Source organism: Mizuhopecten yessoensis, unplaced genomic scaffold (genome assembly GCF_002113885.1).
Source record: "Mizuhopecten yessoensis strain PY_sf001 unplaced genomic scaffold, ASM211388v2 scaffold11167, whole genome shotgun sequence".
In the NCBI taxonomy this organism is placed as follows: domain Eukaryota; kingdom Metazoa; phylum Mollusca; class Bivalvia; order Pectinida; family Pectinidae; genus Mizuhopecten; species Mizuhopecten yessoensis.
The window spans coordinates 298,951-320,890 of record NW_018408913.1 but is presented as its reverse complement, the minus strand read 5'-3'; the positions used below and the strand labels follow the sequence as shown (position 1 = coordinate 320,890).

The following is a 21,940-nucleotide window of genomic DNA, read 5'->3' as shown; positions in this document are numbered from 1 at the left end:
GTAAACCTACATTTTTCAATACATATAAAATATACGTACACTCATGTTCAAAAAGGGGGTATATATAATCTGATATCGTTGATAAACAATTCTTGGGCTCATGTTTACATTGTTAATTAATTAATCAATGTGTCTAATGCAATATTTCTGCATAACGCATTTCCTTTTATGATGCAATATCTAGATATCTTGTTACGACAAAATCTATTATTTTTAAAGAAAAAAACAACAACCTAAGAATGAAAAAAGAAATTATATAAATCGCATTAGATCTACGTCAACTTACGATGCAAGGGAAATAACTTGTGGAAACCTAAACCGGAAATAATTATATGGAATTCTGGGAAATTATCCACTATGGCAGCTGTTTTGTGTCGTGTTCACAGTTGACATGCAAAGGGCTAGGTAAATAACGTCTACTCAATGTTAACTCAAAAGTCAACATTTCCTATCTTTGCGTATTGACCTCAATTTCATATTTGTATGTTGATAATATCAGTGAATATTTTACAAAAGCCCATTCAATGTGACCCACCCCCTTCATTTAGCGATTATTTTACGATTCCGTCACTTGACATCGGTCAGGAAGGAGTCGATGGTCCTGTTCCGGATTAACCAAGAAAGGGTTTAGCACAACAAGCTGTATATGCCTGCTTTCCGTTACAATACAAAAATTTTGAGTTGTAGCATTTGTGAATTTAAGAAGGATTAATCAGTAATCTGGAAATAATAATATTCTGTCGATCAGGACCGGGCCGTAGTTTGTCATTGACATATCAACACTGACCGGTTGTTATAAATATATGAATAATTATTCATTATATCAATTTGCATTTCGTTCATATATCTACTTATTTGGAATATATATACGAATAAATGACGGGCATACTTTTACGTAGTAAGGTTTGAAGTATGGCCGAACTGTCAGGTCTGGTTTTCACAACGGCATAATATAACAATTGGTAATAATCCTGCATAGTCATCTATCTGTTATACTTCACAGAGACCAAAATGGTTTTAATGCGGAGGGGGTTAAGTAAGCATGCGATACCTAGCTTCAGTTAATTCCAGTTGGAAGGGATTGATGCTTTAAATGCCTCTACTCCTTGCGCCCCAAACTGTGTTGTCGTCCAGGTAGTTCCAATCTGCATTTGGGTAACAGTTACCTACCTAGCGGGTTTACAGTAACAATTTTATTACTGAAACAGGGAATAGAGTAAAATAAAAACAAACTTCTTTTAAATGCTTGCGTGTCAATCTTTCAACATAATCTAGTAAATAATACAATGAGGAACATTTTTACGAAAAAAAATATCTTAATGTTTTGTTATTTCACTTATTCCCTATTTTAGTAATACAATTGTTACTGTAAATTGGTAACTGTCAAGTATATACCCAAATGCAGGATTATTACCCATATGAACCATTGTTCCCAACCTGCACTAGGTGGGGATGGAATAACACTGTTTCTCTAGATCTGAAGCTAAGAAGCTGAGAATAGTGGAGATTGGAATTGGGATATACTAAACTTTTCTTTTTCACACTCATATGCTGTAGCAGAACTGGACTGGGTCGATTGTTGGCGACCAGTGCCAATATTCATGAAACCGTCCTCATGCGGAAACATGGATTTTATGCTCGAGCCTCATTCCTTGTTTTAGTTCATAAAAAAAATCTCATTTTTTCAATGATTTGGAAAACAATTGAAGAGACTGAAAGCCAGATAATGTTTACATTATTTTTCTGATTGTTTTACATGGTTTCAGAAATTTGGTTTGAGCATTCCATGCTTGAGCATGAGAACGGTTTCATGAATATATATATATGCCTGGTAGCTCAATTGGTGAAGCCTGTCTAGAGGTCCCTGCATAGTTTCGAATCCCGGTAGGGCCATTGCATTTCTCTTGCTCTGTTAAAATTCATACAGTTCTGTATTTGTACAAATGGACTGTACCATGATGATTGTTCAGTCGTGTTCCATCCAAGGAGTAACAACAGTATAATCATCATCATTATCCAATTTTTAATATAATAACATATACCCATAATTAACCTATCATCAAGTAAAGGAATCAGTCATCCATTTACAAACTTCTTCAAACTTTGCAAATCTGATGAGATGTCCGAGACAGTTAATGCTACATTTGTAAGTTACATTCTAGATTGGAAATATGCATGTAGGTATTTATAGAATTAGGCATATTTATTGCATGTACTGTACATGTTTGTCCATAAGTATTTTTCAATTTGAACAGTTACTCAATATAATTCTTTAGTTTACATAATAATCGTCAAGTAATAAGTGCATTTTCAGATTGCAAATGGGTAGATAGACCCATACCCTTATTAATCTTCAGTAGTATTTCTTTGCAGGGCTAGCTGCAGCTGCTGTCAAAGAAATGTGCACCATGTGAACGTTAGCCAGTTATTTTTGAAGAGTTGTGACTGACAGCCAAGATGACCAACTTTATCCCCATGGTATCATCGTCGCCTCCTCCTCTAGAAGATGGGGGAGGAGGAGGGTTCAATGAGTGGGACGATGAAGATGATGACTTTGGAACATTTGCAACTGCTACAAACGGAAATGATTTCCAGGCCTTTTCTGATCAGTCATCAGCTGATCAATGGAATAACATTCCTGATATGCCATCTGTACCTCCAAATTGTGAATTCGGAAAATTTGCAGATTTTAGCAATTTTGAAAGTGACTCAAAGATAGACTGTATGCAAAATGGTGACATGACTCCAGAGGCAGTGGATAATGACACGCTCAGTAACGATTCCAAAGAAGGAGATAACGAAGATAAAGGTGATAGTTCCAATAAATCAGGTGGTATGAAATTGTCCTTAAAAACGGTGAATGACTTTGTAAATAATGACAATGTACAAGAAAGCCCAGTAATGCCTTGTGATGACAGTGATCAGCAGAAAAAAATGCACAAAAGTCAGTCAGACAATCTGGACAGCATCAGTAGTGTGATATCTGCAGGGGACTCGGGACTGTGTAGTACTGACATATCACCCGTCCCTCAGTCAGACGACAATGTCGGACCAGAGGACAACAGTCAGGAATCTGATCCCGATGACTTTGGCGATTTCCATTCTGATTCCTCTGTAGGGAAAGAGGCCTTAAGAGGCAGCACAGAAAACATGGAAGTGATAGAAGAATGTGGAGGAAATGTTTCAATGGTTAACAGTGAAAACAATGACAGCAGTGCAAATTCTAATAACCAAGTAGCAAACGGGATGGGACCTGAAAGTGTCGAGGACCGAGAAATTAGAACTAGTCAATTAAATGGAGACAGTAACTGTGATTCTGTATCAGAACAGGAAGTACATGAGCGTGTGTCACCTTTAAGTCACTGTGAGAATACAAACCAGTACAACAGTCGCACCTCACCTATTGACAAAGATGACCATTCTAAAAAGGAGGAGTCCTTATGTCCAGAAGAAACAGATGAAGAAAGATGGGCCGAAGGTCCAGATACAGAAGACAGATTGGGCATTGGTCAGAGTCCTGACGCAGGGAAAGAGAATCAGAAGGCAGTTGTTGACATAGAGGAGAGGTGTCTGGTAGTTGATCCAGACACTGTAGAGGATACAAAAAATGTTCAAGACCAATCTAACACAGACAATAGACATCATTGTGGGAATGTTGTTTCTGATGAAACGAAGGAAGAATGTCATAACGAGATTGACAGTGAAAAAAGTGAACTTGTAAGGACATGTAGTGCTATTAAGGCAGTGGCAGAACGAGATGTTAACCATGAGTCCACCATGATAACTTTGAAACATTCTGATGCCCCAGTATGTGATGAAGCTGAGGACGATAAAACATTCCATGAAGTGGATGACAATGAAACAGATTGTGGAGGCACTGAACAATTGCAAGACATGAAAGATTCTGGATTCGTTTTTGCGGATTTAAGTTCGTCAGAAGAGGAGAACTGTGAAAAGAAAGAGCAGGAGCCTGAAGCCAAACTCGACGAAAACTGTGATATTTCTAAGCAAACTGTCGATAATAATGAAGACTTTAATGTGATTGACAATGAAGAGTGGTGTGAAGATTCTGTTTCTCCTGGAAGTAAAGAAGTACAGGCGACTGAGAATGACATCATTAAACCACAACCCTGTCCTGGTTCAGATGATGAGTTTGATGACTTTGCTGACTTCAGTTCAGCTCCTTCATTCAGTGTACAAGAAGGATGTGAGGTCAAGTCAGGTGATGTTTCTGTAAATGAAAGATCACCATCAACAATTAATGAACAAAAATCAGCTGTTCAGGACATAAACTATGAAGATGAGGAAGAATTTGATGATTTTGCAGATTTTCATAGCAGTAAACCTGTAGAATTAGATATCCAGCTATCCAAGCCATTGCCACAGGAAGTTACAGGTGGCAATGAAAAATCAGAAAGTTTGGATGGTGACTCAGGAAATTGTAATAAAGATGATGTTGACGATGATTCTGATAGTTTTGCTAATTTTGGTACATCGTTTACTTCTAAATCAAGTGAAAATAATTCAGGTACAAGTGCAGTTGTTACTGATGAGACTAAATCTGGATCAGACAGCTTTGCTGCATTTCCTTCAGCATCTGCAGCTGATGGTGATCATGACGATGAAGATGATTGGGCAACATTCCAAGCGCCACCTACACTGGACCAGGTTGGTGCTGGCAGTAATGACGATGAGGACTTTGGAGAATTTGAGGACTTTGACAATGCTGGAAAACCCAAGGGTTCCTCGACCAGTAGTGCTGGGGACTTTGCCACCTTCAAACAGCCTGAACCAGTAGCGGTAAAGGTAGGTTGTCATAATTAGACTGAGTATTTCAACAAGCACATTAGTTGTCATAAATGTAGTTAGTGGTATCTAGAGGCATCATCTGATCAAATTGAAACAAATTGAACTCGTGTAGCTGTTATTAAGGTAAAAAGTATGACCTGTATACATAAATTTCCATTTTATTTTTCATTTGCAAATTGGTTGTCTAAAGTTTTTGTTTCCATTTATATAATAAGATAGGTCTTTTCATGATGAGTAACAATACATATAAACTAATTTTTGTTCCATTGTTCTTGTTTTGTTGTGCTGTTACAGCCAGTAGAAAAGCGTACGTCACGTGAAGTGATCAACTGTTGTTTTCCTGAATGTGATGGGACAGACCTGGATGACTCTGCAACCAATAAAATGCCTCTCCTTCTGGACGACTGTTTTAATGGGGATGTGGCTGTGGAGGATAAGTAAGATCGATAATTAAATACATTCTGTGTACATTTTTAACATTGCTGGTCTCAAATAAACAACTGATACTTCATCAAATAAGAAAGAGTTTAAGTTCTTATATGAAATAACTATTCCAATTATGGTTAAGTTTAAATGCTTAAATATATATATTTTATAAGTATTATATTAATTACATAATTTGTTCTACGTATGTTTACAGTTCATTTACATACTAGAAGCATTAACTATTTAATTGCTTTCTTCAATACTGCTTATACTTTACCCTTATATTTAATAGTTAATATTAATTTCAGATTGGCCATAAATATGAGCTAAATTTTTATTCATATTTGTTTATTTCGGTAAGTATTAATGCAATACTTGTTTACAGAACTACAACTGGACCACTGATATGGCTCAAGTTGAAGTCTCCCAATAGTACCATAGAGATATCCAAGTTGTGGTCTGATTCTCACAGCAATGGCAAACTGTTTACCACACTACGCATAGACACCCGCAATATTGTAAGTACAGGTAGTCCAACTCCATTACTGTAGGGGTGTGAGCGGGATTTTACACAGGAAGAAGATTACGCTATAACACATTTCACTTAATATTGCTGTCTTTTTCATAATATTTGATGTAACAGTTATTCTGTTAATGTTACTTAACCTATTTTGAAGAGCTGCTTTATGTTCCGTCATTTGGACCGTGTTACCATCTCTTGTTTTCAGTCATACTTGAATGTGTTCTGATGTTTATATTGTTATCTACATCTATTCATTTGCTTCCAGATTTCTAATCTGCCATTTATTTTAAAATATTTGAAATCAAATTAGACACTTAGTAAAAAAAAAATCAAAATTGTCATGGGCTATCATGGAGCTTTTTTGGATAATCAGAATTTAAAAATTATCGGCCAATTTTTAAGTACCATATGCATGAACCTGGTATGTTTGTAGCTGTTAGGTCACCGGAAGCCATCAGTTCCCGTGTATGCTGCCAATCTGACCCTGCTGGAGCCTACCAAGGGCCCCACACCTCCGTCCGAGACGGCAGACACCAACAAACTTGTGGACATGACAAAGGTCGATGACAAGCCAGCCAGTCAGGTAATTAGACGACCCTGTGGGCAGATGGTTTGCACTTTTGTCTGTAATCGTTGTGTGTTTACTTCATCAGCAACCGAACTCAATTGTTATGCTTTTGCATGAATAAGTTAACTATTTTGATATAAAATGCCCATTCATGGGTTTGGCATCATCTTCAAAGATGTGATTTAATTTGAATAAGATATGAAATCAACTCTTTGCTGTTGACTTGTGGCATAGGCTCACTGGAATATTGGCATCGTGGCATAGGCTCACTGGAATATTATAGCATCATGTATCATAGGCTCACTGGGATATTGGCTATGATGTCAATCATGTATTTATATAATAAAAAAAGATGAGACCTCTAAATGTAGCCCAGTACAGGCTTTTTGTTAAAAATGCATGTTTCTAGTAACTTTTAGAGCTAGAATTTTTGAAGTTATACCTGTATGATTGTGGGAGTCATCAATAAGGTATTGCACATCTCTACAAATGTCGTACATTACTTCTGCCTTACCTTTTATACCTGCTGTATACCACAGTGTTGTATATGTCTTTTATGTGCTGATCCACTACAACCCATGTACCTGAATGTACCCTGTCAGCTTTGTCTTGTGACTGTAAGACATTGTAACTACATGTACCTTTGTACTCCCCCTGTACCTGTGTCATGTGTCATACCCTGTCACCTCTGACAGACATTGTAACTACCTTTATACTACCCCTGTACCTGTGTCATGTGTCGTACCCTGTCACCTCAGCCTTGTGGCTGTAAGACATTGTAACTACCTTTGTACTGCCCCTGTACCTGTGTCATGTGTCGTACCCTTTCAACTCTGACAGTCATTGTAACTACCTTTGTACTACCCCTGCTCCTGTGTCATGTGTCGTACCCTGTCACCTCAGACTTGTTGCTGTTAGACATTGTAACTACCTTTGTACTACCCCTATACCTGTGTCATGTGTCGTACCCTGTCAACTCTGACAGTCATTGTAACTACCTTTGTACTACCCCTCTACCTGTGTCATGTGTCGTACCCTGTCACCTCAGACTTGTTGCTGTTAGACATTGTAACTACCTTTGTACTACCTCTGTACCTGTGTCATGTGTCGTACCCTGTCACCTCAGACTTGTTGCTGTTAGACATTGTAACTACCTTTGTACTACCCCTGTACCTGTGTCATGTGATGTACCCTGTCACCTCGGACTTGTGGCTGTAAGACATTGTAACTACCTTTGTACTACCCCTGNGCGCTATTTTTGGTGCGTTGTGCGGTCCCACAACTGTAACTACCTTTGTACTTCCCCTGTACCTGTGTCATGTGTCGTACCCTGTCAACTCTGACAGACATTGTAACTACCTTTGTACTACCCCTGTACCTGTGCCATGTGTCATACCATGTCACCTCTGACAGACATTGTGACTACCTTTGTACTTCCCCTGTCCCTGTGTCATGTGTCGTTCCCTGTCACCTCAGACTTGGGGCTGGAAGACATTGTAACTACCTCTGTACTTCCCCTGTACCTGTGTCATGTGTCATACCCTGTCACCTCTGACAGACGTTGTAACTACCTTTGTACTACCCCTATACCTGTGTCATGTGTCATACCCTGTCACCTCTGACAGACATTGTACACACTTCATCATCATCACCAGTTTCCTTTTCTTCCTCTGTATTTATATATTGACTTAAACCAAGTGTCTTTTTCTATTTTTCTTTAACACAAACTTACCCAATACAAACATTATTCATAACATTACAATCAATACAACACTAGGGACATCTGTATAAGGGTACATTTCATGTGGTGTATTGAATACATTCTTTGTGATCAAAGTCTTTTTTTTTCTTTTACTCCCTTTTTTATGCCATAAGAAATGGTTTGTTTCGAAAGAAAAGATGTTTGGTTTCTTTGTCCTGAAATCCCTACCTGTTCACCTTAATCTCCCATTCCATTATATTAGTGTAATCTCTGTAGGTATTCGACAAGGGAGATAACTGTTCACCCTACTCTCCCATTCCAATATATTTCTCTGTTATATAAATTTGATAAATGTATATTAATATAATCTCTGTAGGTACTCGACAAGGGAGATAACTGTTCACCTTACTCTCCCATTCCAATATATTTCTCTGTTATATAAACTTGATAAATGTATAATAGTATAATCTCTGTAGGTATTCGACAAGGGAGATAACTGTTCGCCTTATTCTCCCATTCCAATATATTTCTCTGTTATATAAACTTGATAAATGTATATTAGTATAATCTCTGTAGGTATTCGACAAGAGAGATAACTCCAAGCAATGTAAAGTAAATGCATAGGTATTTAACCATTGTATCCATACTAAATGTTCCATTGTTTTACATTTAAGTTTAGCTCTGTACAAATACATACTAAACCTGTTAGTGACATCACCATATGTATGAATGTACCAGCATGAAGCGGTGTCTTGTGGTATAACTGGTAGACTAGACCTCTAACATATGGCTGTGGTGTTGCATGCTGGTATTTTTTAAACCCAGTGTCAGGTTTCATGTTTGGATCAAGGAAAACCTAGTTTTGTGTCAGATAAACAATGAAATATTTCCCATTCTTCCATGAAGATTATATTGCCAGCCTATGTCTATATGTATCTTAATGGATTATGCTGTTGGGAGGTGTTATTATTTACCCAAATTTCTATCAATCCCCAGTATGATCAGATATAAAACATAAAAAAGAAGATGGTAGTAGTGACACCTTCCATTGGGTTACTAGTTACTGAATGCCGGCCTCTAGACTCAGATCTGCATCATTGTTATCCTCAGTTGACCTTTCCATGATGTGGGTCTACTGCAGTCCTGACTTATATTCTTTACCTACTGAAGATAGTTATGGTACATGGCTTACCCCCTGGTAGCTATAGCCATGCAGGTGTTTTCTATACCTCATAAAAACCAGCGGGAAGCAAAAGTGTTATAAAATGTATGTCTGGGCCGGGGTATGAGGTGGTGTTGAAAGTGGGTACGTTGTGGTACAGGTGGACTAACGTTTACGGTAAACTGTAGATCTAGTGCTGTTAATGATTGCTGGCTGACATTGTATCGTGATCGTTTCAGGATCTCCCGCCTGTACAGTTTGATTGGACCAATAGTGGGCTTACTAACCCCCTGGAAGGTAAGTACACTGGTACTGCCTTCGTAGTCTACCCATGGTCATACATCTGCATGCATGGCTTGGCAGGTGTACTTCTGGTGACAGTTAATTTTATCGTCTAATCAGTGGTTTTTAAGCAGCATTAAAGCCTTTGTTAATTAAAACTATGTTGGTATTTTTATCTTCCCCAATTTTACCTTTAATGTTGTGGCGACAATCATAACAATGAGATCTTACCATTTGCTTATCATTTTTTGAGTTTTTGTTATACATTAAACATTATAATAACATAATCGCATAAATATGAATGTAAATCAACTAAACACAGATGTTATGCAACCCTATACAATACTCACATATACACAACGCTTATTTTGATATGACAAAATCAATTAAGAAAATCCATGTTATTTTAGAGATTGTTGGTATATATATCCGTGGCATTATTATTAGTTTTGATTATATGATTCATTACTGAAATCAAAATACGTGTTTTAGTATTAGCTATTTATAACATTGAATTACAACACTAAGCAGTTATGTTATTCAAGGTTTATATGCATGAAGTATTGGATATATATCAAACATCAGCTTATGCTTGGCCAAACACACATAATGATCTCAGGTCGTAATTATTAAATTCTGTTAGGTGATATCGGGATGGTGTTTGAAGATAAATACTAACTACAGTCAAACCTGTCTTAGCGACCACCTCTATTTATTGATCACCTTCCTTATGTGGCTGTAATAATACCTCCTGATGACTTTTACTATATAATTGATGTGTACCATGGGACTCCCCATGTAACCGGACAGGTTTACAGTGACATATTGGTGTCAGAAACGATATTAGCTGATGGTTTGGTTTAGATAGAACCACAGATCATGATGAAACTCACATATGTTTTTCAGTGTTTACAGGTGTTTGTCAGGAGCCTGTTTTTACAAATACCTATCTTATGTGACATAATTTCCTATGAGCCTTAAATGGTCACTTAAGACAGGTTTGACTACAGCTTAACATAGACACTTATAAATAACTTTTGTATAAATATATAAAAAGAATTATTGTTTTTATTTTTAAAAGGATTTATAAAAAAATAAAATCCACATTTGAGCAACACAACATGATATTCAGCTGAATACATTACAGTACCTACACAACTGCAATGAACCAGTTTGATCAGTGTTAGTGGTTACATGACAGATTTGTGACCTTATAGCTAGGTATACATTACACTGTACCAGTCACAACATCGTACCAGGTAACCATCATCTTGCTATTAAATTTACAGGCAGTGAACATGACATCGCAGCAGAAATTGGTACATGTATACACTAAACGTCTATTGCACTTTCCTTCCTTTCTGCTTGTCTGCAGCTACCATCTCTTCTCTTTCCTTCATCACCGTCCAGGTCATTTGAAGGTTGTTCAAGCACTGTAGTCAGATTTATATAAATTCAACAGCTCTGTGTTATCACATGTTTTGTGTATGTAGCAAGATTGCCTACAGTGCTAGCAGACCTGACGAGGATGATGGCCAACATGTATATCAGTGTTATGCTTCTGTCATTGGTAGTTCCTCCAGGCTTAGTTTCTGTAGTAAAACATCATTGTAGTCATATGTACATGATATAATATAGTGCTTTTAATGTTGTAAGATAGTTATTTAGCTATTTACAGTATATATACATAGTTGATGTGTATGATAAATATTGAACATTATACCATGATTTCAGACTCAAGTTTCCACCACACGGTGTGACACCATGGCCTGTATTCATCGATCATGAAACCGTTGTCATGCTCAAACATGTCTTAAGCTCGCTTAAATCAATTGTGACATGGCTGAAAGGTCATTTGTAAATATTGTAAACAGTATTAATTTGGCTTTTAGCCTCTCCAAGATTCTTCCAAAACACTGAGAAAATGTGGATTTTTGAAAATTTATCTCCAGAACAAGAAATTGGGCTTGAGCACAAAATCTGAGTTCGAGCACAAGACTGGTTTCATTTATACAGGCCCAAAAGGCATTGAAAATGAGAAATGTTTGCTCCATTTAGTGTTTTCTTTCTTATATTCATGATCAATGCCCTTGAAGAAAGCAAATTCAAAACTGGTAAAAAAATGAGCAAATGGGCAAATTAAACTTATGTAAAAAGACAGCAATCAATACAGTCCATAGTACATGGACACTATAGACAGCTGTTTGGAGGAGGAGAAATTGACAGAAGCATTGCAATCATTGAATTTAAGATCACTAGGAACTGTTTTATCACAAAGTGTTCTATATCTTGGTTCTACCATGGCCTCTATCTACTGTACCTCTATCACTAACCATTGCCCCACTCTGTCCTTCCCACTGTCTACTATACACTCGTACTGCCCAGAGTTGTACTAACTTTACACACAATGAAGGTTAAATCTAATGCCAGTAATGGGACATAGTGGGTTCACCTATCATAGGCCTGCAATGTATGGGCATTCTCATGCCATTTGATTTATTTATCATGTCAATTTTACATAAAGGATTACTCACTCTATTTAAGTCCAGTTGTTCATAGCATTAATTTGTTAATGAGTCAATAATTAAAATTTTCAAAATGTATTGAAGATTTTTTTTTTAATACTAATATCTTTATGTTAAAACTTGATTTTAATGCGTTTGATTTTAGTCGCATTACAGTGTGAAACATTTCCAAAAATGACAGGTGAAAGATTTGAATTTACTTGTCATCAAGCAAAAATATATCAGGCTTTGAACAACTGTCCTTGGCTGTACTGTCTATATCAAAGTGTATGTACTTATGTACTGTACGTAGTGGATATAAATACAGGTAAGATCTGTATCCTAAGTTAGTCATTACCGTGCAAAGATGAACTGATCAGAACTTTGTTTCTACACATTTCTCTACATAAAGGTATGGAGGCAGATACAACGTTAAAACCTTCTACAGGACTAATCTAATTGGCTCATTTCTTTGCACTTCAATAACTAGATAGATATTTAATTACATAGTTAATTGTATTTTTCAAATTTTCTAAATAATTTTGATTAGACTTAAGTTAGTTGCAGTGGAATGTTAAATCATCGAAAACTTATAAATATCATAGCAATTTACGGGGTGTATTTTACCTTCGGGATGTGAAAACAATTGGAAATGCACAAGTATTTAAACAATATTTCAACTGGTAGTTCGGGTCCTTGTTACATTGTGATAAAATTCTGTATTTACAAATGTATATACAGCAGAGCAGTTAATGGCAAAATAAATAATTAAAATAGTTTTACACTAAATTCAAAGTTTCTGTCTTGTAACATACTTAGATAGAATACAATTTGGTGTTAGAAAGTACTTATAGATAACAATCGACCAGGTGTTGACTAATTACTGTTTTTATAACTCAATGTTTTGATTGTTTCTTCATCACTTGATACTGTTAATCACTAAAGTATTGGTGAGGGATTGATAGAGGGGGAGAATGACAAGTAAACTGTGGCCTACATTTCCTGGTATACAGTTGCAGAAAATTATGCAATTTCCTACCTATCTACCGGAGTTAAGATTATCATGTTATACCTATTTATCCTGTTACTAACAATAGAAGTGTCTGATACTAAGTGACCAAACAACTACTCCTCTCGTATTGGTTTACTATTCAAGTTTCCTGAAAGAGAACTGGCATCTACACTGAAAATCGGTTGAAGCGTCATTCTTATGCTTCAATTTCTACCAGTATGTCAGTTGATATGTCATGGTGATTGTACACTATATATGATAATCCTTGCTGCAAATTTTCATCAGACCGGTAGATGACATTGCTAGGTTAATGTGTAATAATATCTGTTTTTCTGTTTTTCTTCTCTAATTTTGCAAAGTTAAAAGACGGCAGGATAAATTGAGCACATTGTTATAACTAATGAATTAAAATGCAACTTTTAATTTGGATTTGGGAACCATCTATTCTCTGTGTGTATATAGAATGTTTAAATTATATTATGTATTTATATATTAATTATTTATGTATATATTCACTAATATGGTATGTACTCATTTCATCTGTGATAAATTGATCATGACATCACCAACAATTACAATAAGGAGAGTAGTGGACTTATTCTGATTTAATGGGTGGGCTTATTGATGAGCATGGGCTTATTACATGTAACCATGTTACTATATAGCAGCAAACTATACTCACAGACTTGCCTGGGGTTGTTGTGGCACCACTAACACAAACATAATCTGTTCTTACAGCCAACAGTAAAAGCCTTGAATTGGATTTTTTAGTTGTCAAAGAAGCAGAAGCGGTCGCGAAGATGGGAGGTAAGTTACTTAAAAAATATTATTTGAATATAATATTATTTAATCTCATTATAAAACTATTTTGTCTAGCTTGTCACACACTTCTGTGGCTAACTGTCCCGTTGTTGGTTTGGGGTGAGCAGTAATACTTTTTGGTATGGAGAGGATATACGAATAACAATCTGTGTTGCTACACATGCTTACCGCACTAATACAGTTGTTATATTCCCATGCTTATCACTAGAGTTACATGTAAATGATCCATCGGGTGTATCAACTGTAACATTTTTAATAAAATATTTGCTGGTAATGGTTATATTGCATGTGTCCACTAACAGTTTAAAGTTTTGAATCCCAATCAGCTGTATATATAGATACCAAAAAAAAAGTATATATGCTTCTAGCAAATCACCAGTGCAGTATCAATTTTACAGTTAATTACCAAAAATGCATATTTTGCTATTTTCAAACAAATTTATCGTTTACGTGTCAATTCCTAATTAAGGCTATCTGTAATTTTAGGAAATAATTAATACCTCATTGATGAACACATTATATGTGATTACTGAACAGTTGTTGATTTGACCAATACTAGTATTCTATTATTTTAAACTTATTTGATTAGTGCTTTTGGTGCTTTTGTAATGTTCTATTGTAAGACCAGTGCTTGATTAGTGAACATTTGACAACAAACACTAGTATTCTATTTTAACTAATTTTATTGGTAATGATTTTGGTGCTTATATGTAATATTCTAGTGTTAGACCTTGATTAGTGAACATTTGACAACAAACACTAGTATTCTATTTTAACTAATTTTATTGGTAATGATTTTGGTGCTTATACATTTGTTTGTAATGTTCTAGTGTTAGACCTTGATGAGTGCTTCACCACCTATGCTAGGTATTGATCACTAGTGACGATATGTAGGATAGAGCTACTACATGTTTGCATTGTCTTGGTGTTTGGTTTGCTGTGTTGTAGGAGCAACGCTTTATGTAGGGTGCCATTTTAGATATTTCTTATTTTAACATCCATCTTTCTTTTTCCTGTGACCAAACCATGTGGATATTATTATTAATGGATATTTTAAAATTTTTCACTGAGCGAGTGATTTACCTCATCTACAGAGTTAAGCAGAAAAGTGTTCAAATTTTCTCATTTTCATCCTTCTTGCTATGAAAATACCTTTGTAGCAATCTCATTATGAACTTGTCTGTATTTCTTAGCATTAAGTAGACCAAGCATTATGGGCTCGAAAGTAGAATAACAGAACACTTGTTGATTATATTACCAATTTAACTAGATATATACCTCCTAACCATACCTATTTATACAACTTCTGTTTTCTGCTTTTTGTGGAAGTTGTGTGCTATGTACCACCACTACATGAATCCGCCCACACACAGAGTGACTTGTAATGGAACACATTTTGTGCTGATACTTTTACATTGTTGTTTTGTTGCAACTGCCTTGTATAAATATACATGTAACCGACCTGACATCTCAAAATCCTGTATTTTTTCCTAACAACAGATGAGTGGGATTGGGGTAAGAAACATTTTGCAAGGTTTCCACATGTACATGTATTTGGTGACACTTATCATTTTAATGTATTTGTTTCAGTTTCATTGTGGTTTTTGCGGGAAAATGATTTTTTTTTCTCTGTCCTTATACAGTAATCAATGTACATAAGCAACTGTTTTAAAGCTAATAAATTACTACAATGTTCATTAGGTCAGTTAGTGAATAATGGGTTGCTCGATTTTTTTTCTAAATAATTTAATGGATTGATTTTCATAATAAAAAAATACTTGTTGAATAACTCTTGCCTATTCTGATAATATTAATTCAATAGTGTTACTCTGATGTGGAAAAACTTTCAGATTTAATGTTGTAACTTTGTACTAGTTACTGTTTTACTAAATATTGTATTTAAACCGATGCACAAACCCATCCTTTAAATAATTTTGATCACTTAATGTATGTTTTATAGTGGAAAGTTGTTATTCTAGCTAGAATACTTTAAAACAGAAGGACACATAAAAGATCATTTAAATACAGTACTAGTATACATATTGACATAAATGACTCCAATTAGTAACAAATTGTTGGACAACTTTTATAGAAAAGAAATAAAGTATATAAACACTTCAATGGTATCCTGATTTGACCTTGATTAGTGACAGTTACTACTACATATATGTATTGTCAACCCTATGCTATATAAATACTATCAGGAAAGTTAGACCAAGCTATGTTGTGACCAACTCTGTACCGAGTACTGGACAACTACGTGGGATGAATTGTACTGGACACGAGGCCTGATTTGACAGTGGGAGATTCTTTTAGTGGTTTAGCATGTTATGTATGAAGCATGTTGGCTTGTGATGAGCTATATATATATAGACCCTGTACAGTGTCGTAATCGCTGATGTGTTCGGTGTGTGTAATTGTGGAATTTTGTGCAAGAAACTGGAGTGATGATCTGGCTCCTCCAGGTATTATGGGTACTGTTGATTGAAGTTTTCCTAATTTAACTGTATACAGTATCATTGTGACCAAATATATTTGCAGCACAGGCATTTTCAAAAACTATTGATTTTATTAATTTTATTTGACCAATATAACTTTTAAAGTTTTTGCATTCATAGGCAGATTATTTTTCGTTCAAAAAACAACAAATAGTGAAAATTTATTGGACAAATGGTAATGGACTAGAGAATCTAGAATTTGAAAAATGTCTATTTGGTCACAAAGAAGAAATATACCAAGTGAGGCATTAAACAATGGGACTCTTTCTTCTGTCATTTGCATGTGATGTAAAGTGAGTCAGTATGCAATTACAACCACCCCATCATTCTTTCCTAATGCAAAAAAGTTTGAACTACAGCATTTTGATATTCAAATATGTATATACGTAGTATAGTGCAAATGTAACCGTAGCCACACGTGTATTATGATAATAGAATTGCATTTAGACTTTCAGATGTTTTTAGTATACAACATTTAGTTCATAACCTGAAATTGTGTATACTGATTCAAGCTGCATGTGTTGGGTGTGATGATATTGTATACTAAATAAATACCTTTGTGTACAGTTATACCATTGATCAGGCTGTGTACCTGGTAAGAACTGTGTTAGGAAGCTAACATCATTATAGTAAATAGACAAGATGTATTGATAGTAAGGAAATGTTGGGAAGAGATGACGAAAAAAGGTAATAAAAGATTTGAAAGAGAAATGGACAAAATTTACAGATAATGAGAAAATTTTCGTGGATATGAACAAAATATGCTGGTGCATTGTACGTGTATTAAGTAAAAGCTTGTTGGGAGATCCTGAATCAGAAGCTGCTGAGGTGCTGTGAAGTCATTAGAATATGATATGCTGGTGCTATCGTAGACATGTCATCTTTTATCTCGTCATGAAGTGGTTAACTTGCACTTTTGACACTGTTGTTGCAGTTTTCGACTCCGAGTTGATGCATGGCCAGCGTGATCCTAAAGCAGCCATGCAGCCACTAGAGAACATCCTGGCCAACCTGAAGAGCAGCTCTACTATCCGACCGGCGCGGCCAGCAGAGAACCTAACCCCAGAGGCAACAAAAGTCATCACCTCCCTCCCAAGCCTCTCGTTCATGCAGGCGAGATCCCTCATGTTCCCGTTTAAACAGAGCTCTGATGTGGCATGAACATGACCAATATTTCATGGCTTAGAATTGTAAATACTGACCATGGTCATGATGTTCCTTTTTCAGACAACACTATCGCGTGGCAGGACAGCAACCAACTTTCCCTGGCTTAGATTTGGTGAATTATGACCTTGGTCAGGATTTTCTTTTGTAAAAACAATGCCGTGATGTGGCACCAACTTTCAATGGCTTAGATTTAATGTACCTGGTAGTCTACAGACCCACTGTAGTATCAGAACTGCAACATAACTTAATATGATGTAACAGGTTGTCCATATCAAAACTCTGGTGATCATGAGGCGTGTACAAGCTGGACCTGACCAATCACCTGGTATACACAAGGCATGGCTCTCGGACCCCAGTCTATCCTGTGTAGTATTGCCTGTATTGGTAACAAATACGGACATCAAGGGCAGACAACTCACTCTTGTACACAACAAAATTTTAAAGCAGTTTGTTTTTACTGAAGATATAGACTAGTATGAATAGAAAAGGCTTGTTTCTTTATGTGCTCACGAAAAGCTGTGAATAAAAAACAAATGTTTTAATTTTTAAAATGGAGAAATGACCCAGGGCTGAATGACCACACAAGTCACTTTTTTTCTGACTAATGTATATTTTGTTATTTGTTGTTAAAGTGATATTTTATAGATTTTCGTGTTACAGTTTTTGATGTCTATGTGTTACGATCCCCACTGAAACTTCACTACATCGATAGAAACCTCCACTTCTACATGTAAATAATGTGTATTTGTGTTGTCTGCTGAAGGCACTGGGCTATTATTTGACCCCTACCGCAAGGCCCCTACTGGTTCATTCCAAGGTCAACCAAATAAAATCAACAGCATCACCTACTGAGAAACATTTTAACTTCTTAAAAGGGAAAATTTAAAATACAAATTAATGGTTATTTGCAAACGTTCTGTTATGCATAATCATTCCTATTGGAGATAATATTTCAAGATGTATGTACATTTAGGATAGATTACTTTTGTAAACAAGAAATTGCTCTTCAAAATACTACTGTCTGGACAATGTGTGTCAAATGTGAAAGTGTGAAGATCATTTGTTAAATGAAGCATTTAAAAATTTAAAATTAAGTATGCTAAACCTTACTTACATTATATTATAATGTATAGACCAATTGCTTCTTGAATCATGTATGGATAAAGGGAGACAATTTAGTACTAGTCAATGTGGACTTCTAGTTTGTATTGCTATATGTGATGACAGTATTCGTAGTCAGCTGTAAAACCATGCTGTGAGATTATTGGTGTTGTACATTGTGCTTATACTAGTTGAGAGCCCACAGACAGCTTTATGGTGTATGTTTTAAGCAGGGGAAGGGTACGGCTTTACTTAGGCTAGTTCTACTGCACAAGGTATAGATTTAGACTAGTAATTAGACAGAGTCAACAGTCGGATATATTTATAACCATTGTAACCAAGATGGTGTCAGTTTGTACTGACAGATCCTAGATTTTTGAAAGGTGTGAGCACAAATTCTGTAATAGGGTTAACTTCCAAGAAAACATCACTAGTATGTTACATAAAAAAATACCATTTCAGTATGAAAAAGATTGGGTCAGCTCCCCACCACAACTCTAAGATACTGGTTGAAGAACCTTCCATGTGTTGTGGATGGTGTGACCTGCCAAATGAAAAATCCACCATGTACAAAATGTTCAACTGACCTGACTGACCTCTTTTCATCAGTTATAACTGTGATGCATTCCTACTTTAAATGTGATAATAGTGTGTAGATTATGATCAGCACTTGTAGAGATAAAGCAGATTTTGTCCTGTATTTGTATGTTTCCATGTTGTGGCTGGGCTGTATACAGACCACTGTAGTCCAGCTCCAACTGTTAGACAGTGGCCCACATACACATTGTACCATACATCTGATGTCTACACAGTTCAGCCTTGTTAGTATAGTAAAGATTATCATTAGAGTGTACCATTGGTCTGTTGGGTTAATTTATAGAACACCATCAAAACAGAATGGTTTGAAATGATAGCAATGTATTGTGACATATTATTCAAAATTATAAAAAAAAAAAAGTACCAGGGATGAATATATATATATATTTTTGCTAAAAACTCGAAATTAATATAAATATAACCATCAACTATTATAGCAGTCTTTATACACTAAAGCTCGTAGACTGAATATTGAAAGTACTTTTTTGAGCTTCATATTGTTACTTCTACCTACAAACAACTGATAAGATTTCTGCATTACTCTGCTGTTAAATACCAGCTATATTTCTCTTTTTTTTTTTTTTTAATTGCTGTTGTCAATTCATGCTTCCTGCATTATTCACAAAGATGAAGTAATTAAATTTGTAGTTTTATTACTTGAACAATACCTGGTACAGGTATGTGTATATGTATTGTTTGATACGTATACATCAGCACTTTTGTGTTCCCCTTACACTGGAACATTGGGTTTTATCAACCATTGGTCTGTACTTAAACGAAACCTGTAAGTTTATCTTGTGTAGGAGATAAGATCAGAACAAATGTGTTTGGCATGTTATAATTGAGATTTGTGTAGTGAACATGAGTACAATGCATTATACTGGCTATTTATATTTTCCAGATTGGATGCTTTTTTCTGTTTTGTGAAACTTGTTTATCAATGATTGTTTTTATTATTACAAATAAGCATTTATGATGCATTTGCTGTACGTTTGATCTATAGTAATAATAGGCCTACATTGTAAAAATAACGTTTATAACAAACGTACGCGTTTATGAACGTGTTTCACAGTAAAACTGCCTTCAGTAAGTTAAACAATATCCTGGTTATGTTTACTGTAATTCATTTACATAATCAGATGTCACTTGTGGGAGGAATTTAAAGCAAAATATTTTGATGCTGTCAAATTCTTGAATAAATTATGACATTTTCCAACAGTAGGAGTCTGGAACAATATCAGTGTAATCACAAGCCCATTAGATTTCTGTTGTGCTCCTGTACTTATTCTTACTTGTAATCTATATCAATCAAATTATTTATTCATCAAGTGTAAATATGTAAAATATGAGTTTTGTAATGAAATGTACAAAATCATCTATGCTTTTCTAATTTATTTACTAACACAGGGTCTGGGCCTCACAAATTACAATACACATACCAGTATGTGCTCCTGTGTCTACCAATCTTCTTGTTAACAAAGTGAGAGTGGGGCTTTACTGGAATCAGAGTATCTCTCTGTTGATGGTGTTTGTCTGATGCAAAGCTGCTTACTTTTTCAACCAATATTTATGAAACTTGGTACACACTATCAGTAACTGGTTATTGTGCACTAGTAAATGTAATTGCAATTTTCTTTTCATTTCCAGTTTTGTTTGGGTCATTCCCTTTTCTGCCAATTTAGAAATTTTGTCAAAAGTGCTATGTAATTTTCTTAATTGACATACACAAAATCAACACCATAGGTAGTTGTGTGCTTGTGATTTAATTTGAACTTTTTCGTGTGAGTTATCTCCCCTTTTTTCCAGTTGTAGTGTTTATGAATCTGGGTAAACATGATCAGTACATTCGACAAATTTGCACTTTCAATTCAAATTTGATATCTTTCTGATTAGTTTATAATTTTGTCAAAAGTAGGGCTCCTTCCCTTCTTGACATCTTGGTGCACATGACCTGTACCTTAGTTACATGTAGTTGTGCAAACGCTACAAATTTTTCTTTTTCAACTATTCTTACTGGAGTAATGCCCCTTTCCTGATTGTTTTCAGTTGGAACAAGGGGTGCTAATTAGCTGACTGTGACTTACAGTTCTACATGTTAGTTATAATTTGAAGCCATTTGTTTGTCACGATTTATATGTGATTTCAAGTCATTCCATCCAGCTCCTTTTCATCACAGTTGACCCTCTTTTCTTTATTTGGAATGGTCTAATGTGCTTGTGAGGGGTGAATGTGTTAACACACCAAATAGGGATATTTGGTTCTCAATGTAACTGTGCTGTGTTTGTTAAATGTTCATTTAACTGGTGAAACATGAAATGAAAATTTCACATTAATTGGAGTAAATTTCACATTCTCAGTGATTTTCTTTCTCTCATGTGATAAGAGTCTCGTAATATATGAGATGTGATTTGCATTTCACATGGACTATTATACATATATAATGGAAAAGTGCAATGGGTAACTGAATATGAAGTCAAATTTGTCAATAAACACATTGTAAATATTACATGTCAAAATGTATGTAGAAGTACAGTGTGTTCATTTGAATGTCCCGATACATAAAGGAAAATCAACTTAACATTTGTCTTTGTTATTAATATGGGCAAACTTGATTCTGACATGCCAGGTTCGTGCTTGCTGCTGGCACGCTACATTCAAGCAAAGAGGCATACACGCAAAATGGCCGACACAAGTCACATTGTGTATGGTTTTGCCTATCTCTCCAGTCTGGCGAAACTTCTCATCCAATAGCACGTGCCGAACTTGC

The 21,940-nt window shown here is 35.5% G+C and overlaps 1 protein-coding gene across 13 annotated transcripts; it reads left to right on the top strand.

The window, feature by feature from the left end:
- The first annotated feature begins 340 nt into the window (after positions 1–340).
- Positions 341–20,547, top strand: LOC110467266 (aftiphilin-like). Of its 13 annotated transcripts, none has more exons than XM_021524315.1 (10): positions 341–405; positions 2,374–4,806; positions 5,104–5,246; positions 5,621–5,753; positions 6,192–6,341; positions 9,430–9,487; positions 10,762–10,791; positions 13,760–13,795; positions 15,311–15,325; positions 17,243–20,547. In XM_021524315.1, the coding sequence occupies exons 2-10, from the start codon at positions 2,458–2,460 to the stop codon at positions 17,467–17,469; spliced, it is 3,141 nt and encodes a 1,046-aa protein (XP_021379990.1). In that variant the 5' UTR covers positions 341–405; positions 2,374–2,457; the 3' UTR covers positions 17,470–20,547. The 13 variants fall into 13 exon arrangements, 12 of the variants coding, with proteins under 12 accessions (XP_021379990.1, XP_021379986.1, XP_021379994.1 ...); XM_021524311.1 differs by having other exon boundaries at positions 13,727–13,795; XM_021524312.1 differs by having other exon boundaries at positions 345–405; positions 2,361–4,806; positions 13,727–13,795.
- Positions 20,548–21,940: the final 1,393 nt, after the last annotated feature.

Coding starts and splice junctions, on each gene's coding strand:
- LOC110467266 (XM_021524311.1), top strand. CDS start 2,458: ATGACCAACTTTATCCCCATGGTATCATCGTCGCCTCCTCCTCTAGAA. Junction 4,807..5,103: donor CTGAACCAGTAGCGGTAAAG/GTAGGTTGTCAT, acceptor GTGCTGTTACAG/CCAGTAGAAAAGCGTACGTC. Junction 10,792..13,726: donor TGACATCGCAGCAGAAATTG/GTACATGTATAC, acceptor CTGTTCTTACAG/CCAACAGTAAAAGCCTTGAA.